Below are 15704 nucleotides of genomic sequence, written 5' to 3'. Positions count from 1 at the left end.
GTGTCCACATGACCATGCTTATCTCCAAATTCAAAGACATCTGTTTAACAGAAACAGTGAAAAGGGTGGAGGTTAGGGGCTATGTTATAAACCAACCCAGTCTGTATTTACAAGTTAGAAACCTAATTTGTAAATAGTAATTATAAAATCTTCAGCAACCTAAATATTTCTTTCATTAATTATTTATGTAATTATATCATTTGGTATTTTCTAGATGATGTTCTGACTATGTTTATGAAAAGAATCAGTTCTCAAATCGGACAAGTCAAGGTAATGCCACGCTTCCATTGTCCGTTTTTATATTCTGCATTTGCTTCTGTTTCAAGAATTTCCGTTGATGTTCACTTAGACTTTCGTCCTTTTTGGGTCAATAAGATAAATACCAGTTGTTGCCCTTGTTCTAGAATTTGAAACCATTTCCATCTGTTATTTTGCCTGTCCCCCTCTTCGACTTGAAGGCTTCTAATGTTCCCAGATGATATTTTCTCAATCCGCAGATGTTACTGCAGTACATATTACAAAGGCTTCAGGGTCATCGACACCACCAGCCGTCTTCCATGTTGGATGATGATGAAGATGTGGAGTCTGAAGAAGATGATACAGAGGAAGACGAAGAAGATTTGACCAGAGATGATTTCAATCTCAACAAAATTATAGTCGCCATCACTCGTCCTGGAAAGGTTAATGCTTCATTTATTCTTTTTCTTGTCTAACCTCTTCAGCATTCAGATTGCTTTGTCAAATGTTCTTTATTCACATTGTTTTCAATTAATCATGCATCGTCCTGTGGTTGTTTATTTTTAGAATGACATTGTAGGTTAGGTGAGAGGTCTGATTTGGCCAGTTTGAACATGAAACATAAATTTATTTTGTTGGGTAACCTTCAATGTGGCAACAATTAATCCTGTTGACTTAACCCTTTAGCATTCAGATTAGTCTGCCAAATATAATGCTAATTTATTCACATTGTTCTGAATTAATCTTGTATTATGTTGTAGCTTCGAGATTTTGATGATGTGGTTGTTTATTTTTAGAATAACATTGTAAGGTAGGTCTGAAAGGCTGGATCTGACCAGTTTGAACATAAAACAGGTAGAATATTTTGGCTGGATATGGCTGGTTAAAAAGTTAAGCTTGTTGATTTCCTGAAGATTTTGTCATATCCCTAAGTAAAATCGCTGTCTTCCATCTATACGGATTTGTCCTTTTGGGTGCTGGTGCCACATAAAAAGACCCATGCTAGAGCTGTGTCAACACTCATGCCAGTGGCATGCAAAATGCACCCACCATACTCTGTTAAGTGGTTGGCATTAAGAAGGGCATCCAACCATAGAATCATAGAAACCATATCATAGCAGAGAAATGGAGTTCAGACAGCTCCGTGTCAAACCATCCAATCCATACCAGCTTGGAAAGCGGATGTTAAATGATGATGGCAATGTGTGTGTGTGTGTGTATAGATAAATAGGTGAAATAGCATGAATGGAATGAGGGGAATGAGAGACAAACAGATGTACAACGTGTGTGGTTACAACAGGTAGACAAAAATTTGAGAAATGATGAAGAAAATGTAAACACAAAACAATGACAGGAAAATTTGTGCTCAATGGGTGTTAAAACATGGAATGCAAAAGAAGTAGACTGACGTTTATATATATTTGTTTATTTTACATCATTTTAACGTTTTTGTTACCATATTTCTATTCGAATAATTTTTAAAATAGTGAAGAATTCCTTAAAATAGCATTGACATTATTATGGTGTAGTGGTTAAGAGCGCAGGCTACTAACCTCAAGATTCCGAGTTCGATTCCAGGCAGTGACCTGAATAATAATAATAATATCGAAAAATACCTTAGGAATGAGAACCCAGGTTCGAAATTTCCCCAAGACACCTGATGAAGGCTGGAGGGTATATCAGCTGAAACGTTATGTTAACAACAAACAAGATGAGGACAAATATCCATCAAATGTAAATAATGTATTATTAAATTGGTGTTTGGAACATTAATCAACATTAAATGTTAATTAAAGGTTTTAATTTAGATCCCTTTTAAAGCAGTAAGGTTGTATCACAGAATTGGGAGCGGCTTATATCAGAAGAGTTAAAATAATTTGTTTTTATCTCTTTACAGCTGTTTGGCATCCGAAGTACCAACGGTCGTATCATATGGTGCCATTATATTTCCAAGATGGCACCATTCAACAACTATGGTAAACCAAGTCTCATGCTCTTTGTCCAGAGAACTACAGCACATGTTGGTAACCACCCTCAGTGTTTGGTTCTCGGTAAAAACAAAGTAAGTAGAACCGTTATCGGATATGTATTTTTAAAACATTTTCTCACTCAACAACTGTGCAGTTATGTTTAAAACCTTATTACTCCATTGTGTTTTGTAATTATAATTGCCTCAGTCTGACTGGCTGACAAATAGGTTTCACTTATCTTTTTACTCATCACTAGTAGGAATGGTATTTCATTGGAAAACTGCCGCAAAAACAGACACAGGCATGGTCAAGCGGCTTGCTTTGCAACTACGTGGTCTCAGGTTCAATACCCACTGTGCGTGGTACCTTGGGCAAGAGTCTTCTTCTATTCTTCCAGACTAACTAATGTCTCATGAGTGACATTTGGTAGAGTGAGACTGTCAAGAAGTCCATCATATGTGTGAAGGTAGAGACTTTGAAGTACAAATACAGGCTGAAGACATCAATCATTGCTGGGTTATGTATAAGAAGAATTAAGATGGCCATGACACCAGTTGAAGACAAACTGTGTGGCATTTTGAACAAATGTCTTCTACTACTGCTTCACATTGACCAATATCTTGTCAAGAATTTGGTTGGATGGAAATTGTGTGGAGGTTGCTTGTGAGTGTGTATATATATCAGTGACACACAAAAAGCACTATCTGAACGTGATCAATGCCAGGCTTGCCTGACTGGCTCCTGTGCCGGTGGCACGTAAAAAGCACCCACTACACTCTCAGAGTGGTTGGCATTAGGAAGGACAACCAGCTGTAGAAACATTGCCAGATCAGATTGGAGCCTGGTGCAGCCACTGGCTCTCCAAACCTCAGTAAAACCATCCAACCTATGCCAGCATAGAAAACGGACATTAAACAATGATGATGCTGATGATGGTGTCACAGGAAAAGTACTCAGAACGCTCTGTAAAGTAGTTGTCAGGAAGAACATCCAGTCATAGAAACCAAAACAGACAGCTGGAGGCTGGTGCAGCTCTCTAGCTTGCTAGCTTCTGTCAACCTATCCGACTGATGCCAATATGGAAAACAGGCGTTAAATGATGATGATGATCTATATATGTCTCATTTATAGGGGGATAATAAAAGAGAGAAACAAAGAGGGTTAACATATGAAGTGCAGGATGAATGCACATACTAGGCTTGTTGGCAGGCATTGAGTAAAGGAACTACTCACACAGTGAAAGGGAAAGATTCCTAGAAGGAGGAGGGGAAGAGGGAGCAAATGATAGAATATTTAAGGAAGAAGTTATACAAATAGAAAGGAGAGATAAAATTATGATGATGATGTCTTTAAATCAATATAATCTTTTTAATTTATTTTGTTTTATCACCAAACTGGAATGTAAAAGTCTTTTAATATCTTGTTGTGGATTTGTTTCTTTTGCTTTTGTAACTAGGTGAGTGGTGAAGGGGTGATTTATGCCTTCAACCCTGTAACTGGGAATCCTGTGTCTGACATTCCATCCAGTGGCAAGAATCTCGCTTACCGAGTGGTTCAGGCAGCTATGTACTCTGAGGTGGACAAGAACTATTTGAAAGGAGTGCTTATACTGGACAGTAATTTTGTTGTAAGTTACAAAGTCACTAACCACATACAAATGCACACACATGTTTTTATAGAAGTCGTAATAATGAGGTCTAACCAAATAAGGATATTTTGAAAGCATTTAATATTTACATTTTACAATAGGAAATACATCCCCTTGCTTAGCAACCACATGGTTCTGGGTTCAGTTCCACTCCGTGGCACCTGGGGCAGGTGTCTTCTATTATAGCCTTGCGTTGACCAAAGCTTTGTGAGTGGATTTGGTAGACGGAAACTGAAAGAAGCCCATTGTATATATATGTGTGTGTGTGTGTGTGTGTGTAGGTGTGTATATGTTTGTGTCTGTGTTTGTTCCCCCACCATCACTTGGCAACTAATGTTGGTGTGTTTACGTCCCCGTAACTTAGCAGTTTGGCAAAAGAGACAGATAGACCAAGTACTGGGCTTACAAAGAATAAGTCCTGGGGTCGATTTGTCTGACTAAAGGCAGTGCTCCAGCATGGCCACAGTCAAATGACAAACAAATAAAAGAACACTAAATACTTTCAAAATATCACTGATTGGTTCGATTTCGTTATTACAAACGATGCCAGTACAAATTGGCCAGTCCAGTCTCCATTTGTGAGGTTATTCTAACAACAGTTCGGTGTAATTATGTTTGACTCGAGTCGAAAATTCTGGCACTGTGCATCACTTCTTTGTGTAAAACAATATATGTACACATGCGTGCATATATGTATCTAATTGTAGTACTTATATACATATACGTAAAAAGCACCCACTACACTCTCGGAGTGGTTGGCAAGTTAGGAAGGGCAACCAGCTGTAGAAACTCTGCCAAAACAGACAATGGAACCTGGTGCAGTCCTCAGTCAAACCTTCCAACCCATGCCAGCATGGAAAGCACACGTTAAACGATGATGATGATGTCTGTGGAGTACACAGCCACTTGCACATTAATTTTATGAGGAGGCTGTTCTGTTTGATTGATTCAGCTGGAACACACGTCAGAACCAATGGCAGACAGTTACACACACACACACGTTTATAGAGACACACACACAAACACATATATATACACTGTATGTAAATGTCAATATTGGATTGGTGTAATATTCTAACTTCTGTTTCAGGTTCACACGTACCCAGCTTCCTATCAGATGACTCTCCGTAAATGCCTACCCTCAGTGTTTTTCTACTCCGTTAGTGTAGAGGAAGGACAAATGCAAGGTTATCGACTAATTAGCAACAGAGATAAGGTAATTATTTTTGTGTGTCTCTCTCTTAACTGGACTCTGGTGTTGTTTATATTGCAATGGTTTTGACCACTTTAACATTACTCCATCTCTGACTGCTCACACTGACCATAACATTACACTGTCCGTGACTACTCTGACCATGATATTACTGTCACTGACTGTAAGCAGTCATTGACTGCTTAGAATGGTCACAACCATGTCTCTGACCACTCTCTGACCATTAGTGTCAGTAACTATATACACTGACCATAACATTACAATGTCACTGACCTATAACAGTCTCATTGATCATTTACACTGACCAAAACAATACATTGCAATATCACTGACCACTTATGCTGACCCTAAACATCAGTGTTACTGACCACGCACACCGATTATAACACCTACACTGACCACTCACACCGGTCTCTTTAAATGTCCAAATGTGTTGTAGATTGTGGCTGAGAAAACCTGGATGGTCAATATGCAGAACAACATACAGACCATAACAAACGTTGTTACCAAGAGAAACTCAGGTAAGTCACTCAGTTTTTACCTGCTACATCACCATCATCACTGTAGGTACTGCCCACTGGTCAGTATTAGCCAGGAGGGCTGAGGTGGGCAGTTATTTATTTTTTCTTTTATTTCTTTTAGTTAGTAGACTGCGGCCATGCTGGGGCACCACCTTGAAGAATTTTTAGTTGAATGACCACCTGATTGGCACTCGTGCCAGTGGAACGTTAAAAGCACATCCGAGCATGATCGTTGCCAGGGCCACGAATTGGCTCCCGTGCTGGTGACACGTGAAAGGCACCATTTGAGCGTGATCGCTGCCAGCGTCACTTTACTGGCACTTATTGTTTTTTTTTAAGCCTGATATTTATTCTATCAGTAACTTGTGTCGAACCGCTAAGTTATGCGGACATAAACACACCAACACCTGTGCAGCTCCTGTCAATCTGTCCAACCCATGCCAGCATGGAAAACAGACATTAAATAATGATGATATATACTTGCTATACATTTGATTCCCTTTTTATGTTAATCATTCTTTTAACACTTTCTTACCCAATTAAGTTCACCATGCTTTAACATACGCAGTCTTTTACTTATTCATTTATATTTTCAGAAGTTGTACATTCCTTGGGCCGTGTCCTTGGTGACAGAAGCGTTCTCTATAAATACCTCAACCCCAATCTGGTGGTTGTCACTGCTGAAGGGGAGGAGACCCCATCACCTTCACAGAAATGTAATTATATTTCCTTATACTGATATTGAACCCTCTGACTTTAAATCTTCTTTATCCTTTGATTGATTCCTTAATAGGCACCGGTTTGGGGTTCAGCCCTATTGCATCTTCTATATAACCCCTGGCTAGCCTGAGCCTTCTAAGTGGATGTAGTTGACAGAAGCTGAAAGAAATTCATCATGTGTATATTTGTGTGTGTGTGTGTGTGCAAGTATGTATACATGTGTATGTATATGTGTGTGAGTGTTAATGCTTTCTTCTCTTGACATAGTGCAATAGCTGTAAATGAGCATCACTGTTCTAGAGGCCCGTAGTAGAAATGAGGACCCAGGTTTGAAATTTCCCCAAGACACCTGATGAAGGCTGGAGGGAATATCAGCCGAAACGTTGTGTTAACAACAAACAAGATGAGGACAAATATCCGTCAAATGTAAATAATGTACATAATTCCTCATCTCTTAAATATAAAACTGTATTAAAGGAATCTTAGTTTGGCAAGCTCCTTGGCAACCTCACCAGGGCTGGTGCCACAAAAATGCACTGGGTGCATCCTGTAAAGTGGTTGCTGTTGGCAAGGATATGTAACCATAGAAACCAAACTAAAGCAGACAGTGGTACATAATGCAATGCTTGGACCTGTCAGATCCTATCAAACCAATCCGACCCTTGTCAGCATGGAATATATACATTAATTGATAATGGCGAAAGTCCCAGGTTCGATCCCATTGTGTGGCATCTTGGGCAAATACCACTCTCTATGGCTTTAGGTTGGCCTATGTCTCTGTGAGTGAAATTGGGAAGATGGAAACTGTATGGAAGCCCATCAAATGGATTGTACTTGAAATTGTTTAAAGGTTTTTGTTTTGTTACACATTGTGTTACATTGATTCTGCCTGAGAATTATGTTAAAGGTCTGTGAAATACTCAACCAATTACTAATTAATTCAGGAGCAGTTAATTCAGTCTAGATCAAACAAGTGAATCATTATGAAACAATGGAGACCCTCCCCACCCACTACCAAGGTGTTTCCATAGTGTTTAATTAAAGTTTTATAATGACAATACAGTGTGATTATTTATTCATTAACAATCAGGTGAGAATAAATATGAAGTAACTGCTTAATTAGTTAATTTTGTTGACTAAATATTAATTTCTGTTTATCTTTTTGTTTGACAGTTCCATCCAACTTTCTGAATATTTATTTGATTGATTTGATCACTGGAAATGTTGTTTACCATTCCAAACATAGCAGAGTGAAAGGGCCTGTTAATGTGGTACATTCTGAGAACTGGGTTGTGGTAGGTATTTTAATTAACCCTTCATTTAAGACATGTTTTAATTAGTAACTGCCCTGATAAACGAGGTGGTCAAGTAAAGAATGGATACAAGCTTGGCTCAACATCATCATCATTTTGATGTCCACTTTTCTGCTGACATGAGTCAGATGAAATTTTCTGAGACAGATTTTCTATGGCTGGATGCCCTTCCTGCCACAAACCATCACTCGTTTCCAAGGAACAACAACCCCCACTTGTGTGATAGTGATGCTCATTTACTATTCATACATTCAAAACAAGGACACACACACATCCAGCTTTCATCAGCTAAATCTTGTCAAGCCAAGTGAGATCGTAGTCGTGGCCAATGCTGGTGTCGGGTCAATGGCACCTGTGCCAGTGGCACACAAAAAGCACCCACTACACTCTTGGAGTGGTTGGCGTTAGGAAGGGCATCCAGCTGTAGAAACCTTGCCAGATAAGATTGGAGCCTGGTGCAGCCTTCTGGCTTGCCAGTCCTCAGTCAAACTGTCCAACCCATGCCAGCATGGAAAATGGACGTTAAACGATGATGTTGATGCTGAATCCCTGAAAGGATGAAAAACAAAGTCAACCTGAGAGGAATTTGAAGTCTGGTGCAGCCCCTCCCGGCTTACCAGTTCTCAGTCAAACCATCCAATGCATGCCAACATGGAAAATGGATGTTAAATGATGATGATGTCATGCAGTGGGATTGAACCTGAAGCCTTGTAGTTGGGAAGCAAAATTTTTAACCACACCACTGTGCCTGCCCCTTATCAGTGTGGCATGATAATAATTCTTTCTAAATTTGGCACAAGGTTATTAGTTTTAGAAGTTAGAGGTTAATCTGTTGATTCCAGTACTTCACTGGTACTTTATTCTATTGACCCTGAAACGATGAAAGGCAAAGTCAATCACAGCTGAATTTGAACTCAGAACATAATGACAAATGAAATTCCGCTAAGCATTTTGACCAGCATAGTAACAATTCCACCAGCTCACCACCCTCATCACCTTAATGTCAATAATAACCATTTCAGATTTTGATACAAGACCAGCAATTTTAGGTGGAAGAAGTTTAGCCAATTACATTGACTTTGGTGCTTGACCGGTGCTTTTTTTTTTATCAATCCCTAAAGGACAAAGGTAAACTTGACCTCAGCGGAATTTGAAGTCAGATTGTAAAGAGCTGGGAGAAATACCACCAAGTACAGGCATACCTCACCCTACGTCGTTAATTGGTTCCAGGAGACACGACTTAAGTCGAATTAACATGTCTCTAGGCTAGACCGAATTTCCTTGTCTCTGGGCTAAACCGATAATAACCATTCCCAGTCCTGTACTTTATTTATGAATGCATTTTCAATAATAAATGTTTGATAAAAACCTATTTTAAACTTACAAACAAATAACTTTTATTTTTTAATACAGTAAAAAAACAAGTATCTAAATTTATGAATTCAATTTGGCAGTGTTTACCGTACATTGCAGATGCTTTATTTATGAATGTGGTTTGCAATGAGACATGGTTAAATAAAAGCCCTTTTTTAAGCTTAAAAAACGAATTCAGTAATTATTATTATTTTGCAATAGTAAAAAAAACTTAATCATTTTAAATTTACCAATATGGACATACAATTTGGTGATTTTGTTCACTCAGCTACACTACTTTATGGTGTGTATCTTAACATTTACTGTACATATTTTAATATGATTTTTATGTGCTTTTAACAATTTTCTTGTGATTTCACGATTCCAATATTTATGGCAGACAGACGTACAGTTGAGTAAAGTGACTTAACTTGATTTTTATTTTTCCATATGTTATTTTTGAAAACCGACGTATAATTGAGAAAGACTTAAATCGAAATGACTTAAGCTGAGGTATGCCTGTACTTTGTTCAACACACTAATGATCCTGTCAGTTAGCTGACTTCCACCATGTAATAATAATAATAATAATCCTTTCTACTAAAGGCACAAGGCCTGAAATTTTGAGGTAGGGGACTAGTCAATTATGTTGACCCCCAATATTTCACTGGTACTTAATTTATCGAACCTGAAAGAATAAAAAGCAAAGCCAACCTCAGCTGAATCTGAACTCACGATTTAGCAACAAGTGAAATACCGTTAAGTACTTCACCCAGCTTGCTAATGGTTCTGCCAAACTGCCTCCTTTGTATTATAATAATAACAACTTTTCATCATATACAGTGGGATTGAACCAGGAACCATGTGGTTGGGAAGTAAACTTCTTATTACACAGCCATGCCTGCACCTATATAATAATAATTGGTCATTCTTTATTTGTGCTTAAGAAACAGTTTCATTGATGTAGAAGTTTAGGTTTTCTCTTTTATTTCCTTTCTTTCTTTCTGTTTGCTCCAGATTAGAATACGGCACTCACCTAACCATTTCTCTCTCTTCTTTCCATCAAGTATAATTTCTACAACCAAAAGAATAGACGCAATGAAATGGTCGTCCTTGAGATGTATGAAGGGAAAGAACAAAGCAACTCTACAGCTTTCTCGTCTCTAAATCCCATATTGGCACCGTTGGTTACAAGACAGGCTTACATATTCCCAGCTTATATCTCCAACATGGCTGCCACGGTGACAGAGAAAGGCATCACAAGCAAACATGTGATTGGTAAGTTAAGTCACTTGCTTAAGGATAACTTTGTACATGTTAAGTTTGTTACAGAGCTGTGGAGTCGAAACAAAAAAAAAACTTTGATTTTGACTCTTTTACTATTGGACCTCCTACTCCGACTCCTCTTTATGTAATTAAGTGATTGTGGTCAAAATATCTCATAAAGCATATGCATACACTTGTACTTTGAGTAGGCCCTGGTTTAGATTAAAAAATAAAGAGATTGTGAATTGGAGTCAGTGTAGTTTTTCTGGCTTCGACTCCACAGCTATGTGTGTGTGTGTATGTGTGGCTGTGGAGTCAAAACAAAAAATTTCGACTCCTGTACTATTGGCAGCTCTGACTCTGACTCCTCTTTATGTAATTAAGTGATTGTGGTCTACGTATCTCATAAAGCATGTGCATACGCTTGTACTTTGAGTCGGCCTTTATGTTATAGCTTGTTTAGATTCAAGAATACAGACATTGTGAGTCAGAGTCGGTAAAACTATACTGACTCCCACTTCCCCTTAATTGTTTCCGACTCAGCAGCCCTGGTTTGTTGTTAAGCCTCAGACCAGTGCCGGTGGAGCAGGACTGTGGTCAGAAACATCCCGGCCATGACTGTCCCAACTATTTACTTTAAATAGTACACCTGTCCAGTGAAGATTTGGTCATTGTTTTCAGCAAATCAATCAGCTGTGTAGAGACTATCACACTTGTAGTATTGGTGTTTGTGGTGACAGTTGAGATCTGTCACTTGTAATGACTTCATGTCCTGGAAGAAGAAAACTCAACTTAATAACTTATCAGTTAACAAAATCATAAATACACCTTGGAGAAAGCCAGGACGTGAAATTTTTTTTTCCACGTGAGTTCCAGATCCCAGTTATGAACTCATTTGCATACAGCCAATCAGAGCTCAACTATCAAACTAATTAATGAGCATTTAAGATCCATCTTCATCACATCTTTTCATATTTCCCTCTTCCTCAGGTTTCATCTATTCAAAGCACTGGGCCCTTCCCCATACATCACCCGTGCCACTGTGGTTGCCCATACTATTGTAATTGAAGTTGTATGTTTATTTTGCAGTGGCCCTCAAATTTGGTGGTCTCCTGTCTGTGCCAAAAGCCTTCCTCGATCCTCGACGGCCTGTAACACCAACACAGCAGCACATGTAAGTCCTTTTATATTCACATTGGTCAGTATTAAATACTTACCTTAATTGCAACAATGTCTCACTGCAGAGACTGACTTGACCAAAGTTAAAAACGATATTGATTTCAAATTTTGGCACAAGGCCAGAAAATTTTTTTGTGGGGTGGGTTAAGTCCATTACGCTGACCCCAGTGCTCAACTGGTACTTATTTTATCAAGCTGGGAAAGACAAAAGGCAAAGTCAACCATGGCAGAATTTGAATGTAAAGACAACCAAAATGGCTCTAAGCATTTTGCCTGGCATACAAATGGCATCAGGCACTCTTCTGACAACCAGCTCTAAATGCATGTGTGTATGTAAGTTTGTATATAAGATGGTATGTCATGGGAAGAAGTGGAATCTAATATTTGCAGAGTGATCTATTGATCTTGTGTCTCATCACCATCATCATCATCGTCATTTAACATCTGCTTTCCATGCTGGCATGGGTTGGACCGTTTGACTGAGGACTGGCAAGCCCGAAGGCTGCACCAGGCTCCAATCTGATTTGGTAAGGTTTCTACAGCTGGATGCCCTTTCTAACACCAACCACTTCGAGAGTGTAATGGGTGCTTTTTACGTGCCACCGGCATGGGAGACAGCCAGGTGGTATTGGCATTGACCACATTTGAATGGTGCATTTTACGTGCCACTGGCATGGCAGACAGTCCGGCGGCACCGAGAGAAAGATTTCCTGGAAAAGTATGTCTTTCTCTCTCTCTCAGGTGATCACTTTTGAAGTGTTCGATGCTGCCTCTCACTTTCGCTTAACAAACTTAATCAAACTCAGGCATGTCTTTTTATATACATGCATTCATAGGTGCAAGCGTGGCTGTGTGGTAAGAAGCTTGCTTCCCAACCACATAGTCCCTTGTTCAGTCCCACTGTGTGGCACCTTGGACATGTGTCTTCTACTATAGCCTCGGGCTAACCAAAGCCTTGTGAGTGGATTAGGTAGACAGGAACTGGAAAAAGCCTGTCGCAGTATAGGGATATCCCTAATATCCCAGAAACAACTATAAGACTTTCTTTTTATAAATGTCCTGAAAATGTCCACACACCCTTGGCCTTGTTGTCTCATTTAATTTAACATATACGTATATATTTGTGTTTGCCCCCCCCCCCCCATCTGATACTGGTGTGTTTACATCCCCGTAACTCAGTGGTTTGTCAAAAGAGACCGATAAAACAAGCACTACGCTTACAAAGAATAAGCCCTGGGGCCGATTTCTTCGACTACCACCCTTTAACACGGTGCTCTAAGATGGCCACCATCAAATGGCTGAAACAAGTAAAAAAAAAAAAAATGAAATAGGTGCAGTCATGGCTGTATGGTTGAGAAGCTTGCTTTCCACTCCTTGGTCTTGAGTTCAGTCCCACGGTGCAGCACCATGGACATGTCTTCTACAATAGTTACCAGCTGACTAAAGACTTGAGTGGATTTCATATTGAAAGAAGCCCATCATTATCATTGGATGTCCTTTTCCTGTGCTGGTATGGGTTGGATGATTTCACAGACACTGACAAGCCAGAGGACAGTGCCAAGCTCCTATGTCAGCTGGATTTCCTTACTTAATGCCAACCGCTTAATGTTGAGTGTGTGTCTTTGCGTGTACTCATATCTTAATACCACAAGATGAGTGTAAATACAAATGGTGCTGTTTGTTTCCAATATTGCCCTAGGGAAATATTAGCTAGCTTGGAAACAGAGGGTTTGCAACAAGAAGGGTATCTAGTGATAGAAAATCTGCTTCAACAAATTCTGTCTAACCTATGGAAAAATGAATAACAGCCACATTGCTCCAATCACAAGATGAACCAAAGAATATATAATCTGGAAATATCAAAAGTGTTTTACTTTATGATGGATGCAACTAAATTGCAACTTCAAAGTCACTGTCGACCTTTGCTTGTATTATCCAACAATGAAAATACACTTTATTTACTATTTACCATATTTGTTGTTGCAGGGAAGAAGGAATTATTCCTTACATGCCAGAGATTCCTATCAACATAGAAGCTATTGTCAACTACAACAAGAGTGTTGATGGAATCAGTGGTATTTACACTGGTTCTGCTGGGTTAGAATCAACTTCTCTAATCTTAGCCTATGGACTCGGTAAGTTAAACCATGTCTTCTTTTCATTCTTTGTTTTCTCAATTCAGTTGTATCATCCCCCATGACTTCTTGTCAACCGTTCTATGTTTCACCTTTCTCAAGCGCAACATTCACCATTACAACTAATCTTTCTTCTCAACATCCACCCTCTGAAAAACCACTTCCTACCAATGTTTTTCTTACACACACATACATATATATATATATATTTCAGACTGTTTATGCTGACCATTGACTCTATCAGGCTCACCAGTCCAGTGGGCCTGCAAAAGTTAGACATAATCCTTTTCTCCCCACTGTTACAGAACACCAAATAACAAATAACATTCACTAGGTTCAGTAGTACCCTACTTGAACAACACTGACCTTAGATATGGGACTTCAGTTGATCCCCATCTCTATCCCTCTAACCTAGCACAAAGCCACTTCCTGTGGTTCAATTCCTCCTCTCTCCATTTTATTTCATTCTTCCTGGATTGGAATGGGGGAGGAGCAGTGTCACCCTTTTTTTTTACCATATTTCTGCTGATGTACACTACTTTTGAAAATAATGGAAAATGTAGTAAAATAGCTTTATTATTATTATTAAGCTGGTGTAAAGCGGTGACCTGGCAGAATTGTTAACACACTGGACGAAATGCTTTGTGGTATTTCACCCGTTGCTATGTTCTAAGTTCAAATTCTGCTGAGGTTGACTTTACCTTTCAACCTTTCAAATGAAATAAGTACCAGTTATGCACTGAGGTCGATGTAATTGACTCATCCCCTCCCCTATAATTGCTGCCCTTGTGGCAAAAATTTGAAACCATTATTAAGCTGGTGTTTAGGACACAAGATTTTGATTGAAGATTTTAATTCTGACCAGTTTGAAATATATATGTATGTGGCCTCCGTGCGGGTGACACGTAAAAGCACCCACTACACTCTCTGAGTGGTTGATATTAGGAAGGGCATCCAGCTGTAGAAACTCTGCCAAATCAGATTGGAGCCTGGTGTAGCCATCTGGTTTCACCAGTCCTCAGTCAAACCGTCCAGCATGGAAAGCGGACGTTAAACGATGATGATGTGTAAGTATGCATGTATATATATATGTATATCATCGTTTAATGTCCGCTTTCCATAAATAGAATCAAGGATAGTTTCAGGCACAAAAGGGTGAGTGTTGCTTAAAAAAACCCTTACCGACCAATCCAAATGAAACCATTCTTAACCACACACTAATAAAGTCTTCTCCATCTGAGTTATTTTGTCTCCTTTCTGTTTGCAGATCTTTTCTACACCCGGGTGAACCCTTCGAAGATGTTCGATGTCCTCAAAGATGACTTTGATTATATATTTATTAGCAGTGTACTAATTGGTATGATTGTGGTGTCTGTTGTGTCACAAAAACTAGCAGCTCGAAAAGCTTTGAACAGAGCCTGGAGATAACTGTCACATCGTTTTAATTAATTATATTTAATGATCTTTTCTTACATTTTCTATGTAAATTATTATTGTTATTCACATTTTTTTTTGTGCTGTTTTTTTAAAAATTTCTTTTCTACATCTACAAATAAAAAGAAAATTAAAATATTTTTGTTGAATGTTGATCCTTACCACATGTTTCTTGGTTCAGTCCCACTGCATGATGCTTTGAGTGAGAGCCTTCTATTATAGAGCCAACTACAGCCTTATGAGTGGATTTGGTAGATGAAAACTAAAAAAGCCCATTGTGTGTATAGATATCTACAGATATGTGTGTGTATATACATATGTATGTGTGTATATATGTAATATATGCATATATATACGTATGTCTGTACGTATGTAAGAGTGGCTGTGTGGTAAGTAGCTTGCTTACGAACCACATGGTTCCGGGTTCAGACCCACTGCGTGGCACCTTAGGCAAGTGTCTTCGACTATAGCCTCAGGACGACCAAAGCCTTGTGAGTGGATTCGGTAGATGGAAACTGAAAGAAGCCCGTCGTATATGTGTGTCTGTGTTTATACCCCCAACATCGCTTGACAACCGATGCTGGTGTATTTACGTCCCCGTAACTTAGCGATTCTGCAAAAGACACCGATGGAATAAGTACAAGGCTTCCCAAGAATAAGTCCTGGGCTCGACTAAAGGCGGTGCTCCAGCATGGCTGCAGTCAAATGACTGAAA

At 39.1% G+C, this 15704-nt stretch overlaps 1 protein-coding gene across 1 annotated transcript in view; it reads left to right on the top strand.

The window, feature by feature from the left end:
• The window catches only part of LOC106879782 (ER membrane protein complex subunit 1), a 32927-nt gene extending 17800 nt beyond the window's left edge, over nt 1-15127 (top strand). Inside the window, exons 13-24 of the mRNA XM_014929488.2 lie at nt 215-270; nt 498-680; nt 2135-2299; nt 3664-3834; nt 4946-5071; nt 5508-5589; nt 6186-6305; nt 7483-7604; nt 10043-10253; nt 11331-11415; nt 13407-13555; nt 14823-15127. Coding sequence (XP_014784974.2) covers nt 215-270; nt 498-680; nt 2135-2299; nt 3664-3834; nt 4946-5071; nt 5508-5589; nt 6186-6305; nt 7483-7604; nt 10043-10253; nt 11331-11415; nt 13407-13555; nt 14823-14983 — 1631 coding nt within the window. The 3' untranslated portion in view covers nt 14984-15127. The remainder of the gene's footprint in view (nt 1-214; nt 271-497; nt 681-2134; nt 2300-3663; nt 3835-4945; nt 5072-5507; nt 5590-6185; nt 6306-7482; nt 7605-10042; nt 10254-11330; nt 11416-13406; nt 13556-14822) is intronic.
• Nucleotides 15128-15704: the final 577 nt, after the last annotated feature.

This window comes from Octopus bimaculoides, chromosome 3, assembly GCF_001194135.2.
Source record: "Octopus bimaculoides isolate UCB-OBI-ISO-001 chromosome 3, ASM119413v2, whole genome shotgun sequence".
In the NCBI taxonomy this organism is placed as follows: Eukaryota; Metazoa; Mollusca; class Cephalopoda; order Octopoda; family Octopodidae; genus Octopus; species Octopus bimaculoides.
The sequence above is the reverse complement of the archived record's forward strand: the minus strand, read 5'-3'. Positions and strand labels throughout refer to the sequence as shown.